Source organism: Tiliqua scincoides, chromosome 2, assembly GCF_035046505.1.
Source record: "Tiliqua scincoides isolate rTilSci1 chromosome 2, rTilSci1.hap2, whole genome shotgun sequence".
Taxonomy (NCBI): domain Eukaryota; kingdom Metazoa; phylum Chordata; class Lepidosauria; order Squamata; family Scincidae; genus Tiliqua; species Tiliqua scincoides.
The window spans coordinates 105,540,730-105,545,073 of NC_089822.1; the positions used below are offsets into that span (position 1 = coordinate 105,540,730).

At 42.2% G+C, this 4,344-nt stretch overlaps 1 protein-coding gene across 1 annotated transcript in view; it reads left to right on the top strand.

The window, feature by feature from the left end:
* Positions 1-4,091, top strand: part of KPNA1 (karyopherin subunit alpha 1) — a 32,729-nt gene extending 28,638 nt beyond the window's left edge. Inside the window, exon 14 of the mRNA XM_066614724.1 lies at positions 1,037-4,091. Within this exon, the coding sequence (XP_066470821.1) occupies positions 1,037-1,224 (188 nt within the window). The 3' untranslated portion in view covers positions 1,225-4,091. The remainder of the gene's footprint in view (positions 1-1,036) is intronic.
* Positions 4,092-4,344: the final 253 nt, after the last annotated feature.

Sequence of the window (4,344 nt, forward strand, 5' to 3'; positions counted from 1 at the left end):
GTGTTCATAGGCAAATGCTATCCTTGCAAACCCAGTGGAAACAGCTCATCATATTCATGAACTCATCTAATTCTGGCCTGTTCCAACCTTGATACATTGTTGCTTCTAGTATCCTTTCTTTTAAACAAGCTCTGATGCAACATTTGATGCCTCCAATTATCTAGTTCAGTGCGACTCAAAGTATGCTTGCAGGAGCCCTGGGAGTTCCCTGAGAGCCCTTCAGGAGCTCCATAAGCATACTGTAAGTAACCACCATCTGTCCTTTGCCTAGTTTGCTGTCCCTCCCACCTCACCTGTTCATGGCTGTCCTTCCTCATTCCTCTCCTATATTTTGCCAGTATTTGGCATTGGGCACAGTGCTGCGCTACTCCATGCATGTGTATGGTGCTGGGGAGGTAGAGACTGAGACTGCGCTCATGTGCCACTGGGGCTACCCAAGACTCCTTTTAGGAGTTTAAAGGGCTCCAGAGCCCAAAACGTTTGAGAACAACTACTCTGGTTCCAATACATTTCTGCAGTTCTAACTGCATTTATACAAAAAAAACACAGAGCAAATGGAATGGTAGCTTTTCACGTTTGTAAGAGTGGGGTTTTGGAACGATCGCTTCTGTAGTTGCTTGCACTTTGCATTGCAGTGATAAAAAACTTGCAGTAGTCAGTCTCTTTCTACAATGGACAGAGTTAAAAGGATCTTTTTGCATTTTGTTTGATGCCCATATTGAAGATTTGGCATAGATTATTGATTATAATATTTTCTATTCTGCACTTTTGGCCACACATCCCAAAGTCTGGTGCAGTGAAGGCATGAGGGAGGATGAGTCCAGGTACAGAGAGGTAGCACAGCTATATGATCTTCTGCCTTTAAAATCATTGTGGAGTCTAAAATGGAATATCATTAGTCTTCTGGGAGTTTTTATATCAGTTCAGAGAGCCATATTTTCTCTCTCTCTCTCTCTCTCTCTCGCTTTGCTGCAGAGGGTTACATAGTTCACACTTCACATTCTAGATTTGAGAAATGTTGTTTTTCCAATTGCAGGCCTGGATAAAATTGAGTTCCTACAGAGCCACGAGAACCAAGAAATCTATCAAAAGGCGTTTGATCTGATTGAGCACTACTTTGGAACAGAGGAAGAGGACAGCAGCATTGCCCCACAAGTAGATCTTGGCCAACAGCAGTACATCTTCCAGCAGTGTGAGGCTCCCATGGAAGGCTTCCAGCTCTGAGGTGCCCCTGTGTACTGTGTAGTTCTGCCCAGCCAGTCCTGTTGTAGAGCCGTGAGTTGCCCAAGGAGTGGTCCTGTCTTCTATAAACCTGTCTGCGCTCATTTGCTTGCTTTGCGCACATGCTTCCTTAAACACATCTGGAAAGCGTTGGCTCTTTGTTGTGGGATGCTACTCTGGTAAGGGCTTACCATAACTGATGTTTCCATCTCTTTGGAGCTGCTGGGTCGCTTCTGTGATCAAAAGGATGTCCATCTTTCTCAATGAAGTACACACTACAGTGGTGTAATCCTGGTTTCCAAAGCAAGGGTGGAGTTTCGTGTGTGTGTATGTGTGTGTTGCAGTGCTCTTGCAGTCTACAAAGAGACAATGAGAGACTTTCTTCCCACGCACTCCTCTGGGTGCTTGCCTTTTAGGTGGATTTAAGAAAAATATTTAATGCCGACACAGAATATATTTGAGTGGTGATGGTTCTGTGTATTAGCAGCATGGACTCCTGATAATATATAAAAATACATATACTTAAAGATATTGGAATGAGCTCTCTGTTCTTTGCACATAGTCACCAGTGAAGAAGCTGCTCTAGTTACTAGAAACACTGAACAATTGACAGCATTTCTCTTGCAAGCTGAGCTCCTGTGCTGCAATTTTGACCGCATGAGATATGGAGTCATTCGCTTCTATCTGCACCAGGAATGGAGAACTGACCTGCCTCCCTGCGCCTTCCCAGTGGCACAGCCAGCGCTCATATAAAGACTTCCTGAATTGTGTCCAGGAGCTGTTCCTGCTGATCCACCACAGCATAAATCTCTTGCGTTCAAACTGAATCATACTTTCATGTTTTGAAAGTGGTTCCTATTAGCATAGTTAATAGTGGAGAAATTCCTACTTGAGTGCGTGTACACTGCATAGTTGAACAGTACTCTGTAACTTGCCCTTTGTTGTAAGCTCTTAATATGCTGAACTATTGATGCAAGTAAGATGCCGGCTCCCTGGTTTGCATCTGCTTTTGTGAACAGTAGCTTTTAAGTCAAGTCCAAAGGGCACCTGGACTTTACCAGCTTCATAACAAACAACACAAACCCCTCTATTTAATGGAATATAAGCTTCCTAAACAAGGTCTGCATTTCACTCCTACACAAGCAGTTGGATTGTGAAATCGTCTGCGTCATTTTCATGAGTTGCTGACTTCTCATTTAGTCTCCAGTACATCTGATCTCTGATGAAGCTGCACCACTTCAGCAATTTCCTGCAATGGGTTTGCGCAATGCGGCACTGTTTCCATATCTATAGAATGCCGTTTTGACTCGCACCAAAGTTGTAGCTCTCCAGTGTGCTTGGACTGAAGACATTGAATGCGAATGCCAATTGCTTTCATCTTCTCCCACCCCAAGGCCTGCTGACGCTGTCAGTCTAGTTTTAATTTAATACAGGATCAACCGTATCAGCAATGTTGTTCACTCTTCTGTGAATGCATGGATTTTTCAGGGGGCTTGCATCGTGCCCTGAATCCTGAATCACGTGGTACCTTTAGTCATTTTACTGTTCAGATCAGACACTACCCTGCTACGAACATTCTGCATCCATAGTCAATTCTGTTGTCAGAATTGCTCGGCGGATCCTTCATGCAACAATTAATGGAAGATAATTGGCAATGCTCACAGAAAAATCCATTTTGTAAAATGGTTAGAAAGTCTAGTTCCATCAGCATTCTGTGTGACTGATCTGTTCTTCCTGAACACTTTGATCCACGTCTATGCTTTAGGATGGAAGACTTTGCAGCTGCCATCTCCGTCCATAATCTGTTCTTCAGCAGCCTCCATCCCCCAAGTTACTTTCTTTAGTGCTGCTTTACACTGAAGGAACATTTTAGGCTGCCATTGTGGACCTCTAGTTAAGTTCAACTGTGTGTGATTTTAGGATTTTAAGATTAAGGCTGAACTGAAAAGGTGGGGCATGTGTTATGATAGTGTGCCCTTATTTGGTGATGGTTCAGGGTGGGCAAAACAGCCGAAAAATGACAAAATATGAGGCTAGGTAGGGCTGGAAGCCATGGCCTCTGTTCGATTTAGCTTTGTGAGGTGGTCATTTAGCCAAATCTGTCTGCATAATGATGTCACATGTTGTCATGCTGCCTCTGTAATGCCTGACTGACTAGGATTGTCTTGGCTAGGAAGTCTTTATATTTAAAGAAAAAAACTGACACCAGAGCTGCAGATTGGGAAAGGAGGACCTACAAAGAGGCAGTAAATCATGTGCAAGAAAGGTAAGCAAAGAGTGTGCTGGGGATTCATGAAATTGTTTGTGCGCAAAGATTCAGCACAGCCTGATTTAAAATTAGTGGGTAACTTTAAAAATAACCTCAATGTTGCCTTTACATCCCATAGTAAATAATCATATTTCTTTCTGAAGGGTGGTAGAAACACTGATGAGTAGTACTCTCGTTTCAGCTTCCAGATTTTTTTTTTTTTTGTGGCTGGGTTTTTTAAAGTGTAAATTACTGATGACATGTCATTTCTATAAGACTTGTTTTAAATCATGTACTTTACTGGATAGTTTTTTGGGGGAAAGCTACATATTTTGTAAGCCAACTTCAGTGTGCATGTGTGAAACAGAAATGTCTCGCACAACCACTGATAGTGTGTATATGTGTGTGCGTACCTAGAGTAAATATGCACATACACTCTTCTCCAGTGTGTGTGTGCTAATGTGTATGTATATATGTATATTTACACACATCCTATATCTTTCTCACACTGAAAGTTTTCTCTCAGGCTAGTGAGAACAGCGTGGTGCATTGGTGTTCCCACTAGGAAATGATACTTCTCTCTTTAAGGGGTGAATTAAACCATAAATGCATTCAAGCAAAATGGAGTGATGTGTTCTTTTTTCTTTTAAGATTGCAAATACAATGCTTTTGTTCTTTCTCTAGTATGCCAATGTGGGCACAGAAAAAGGTTAGTGAAAAATAAAAAGACATATATAAGATAAGGTGGATCACCACAATGGATGAGTTCAGGCAAGTAGCCCAACCTTGAAGAGACAGTGTCTGGGAAACAGATTGATAATGATCTAAGACTGGTGAGGAATGCTAAGAAGTCCTGGAAAATGAGTGAGATGCCA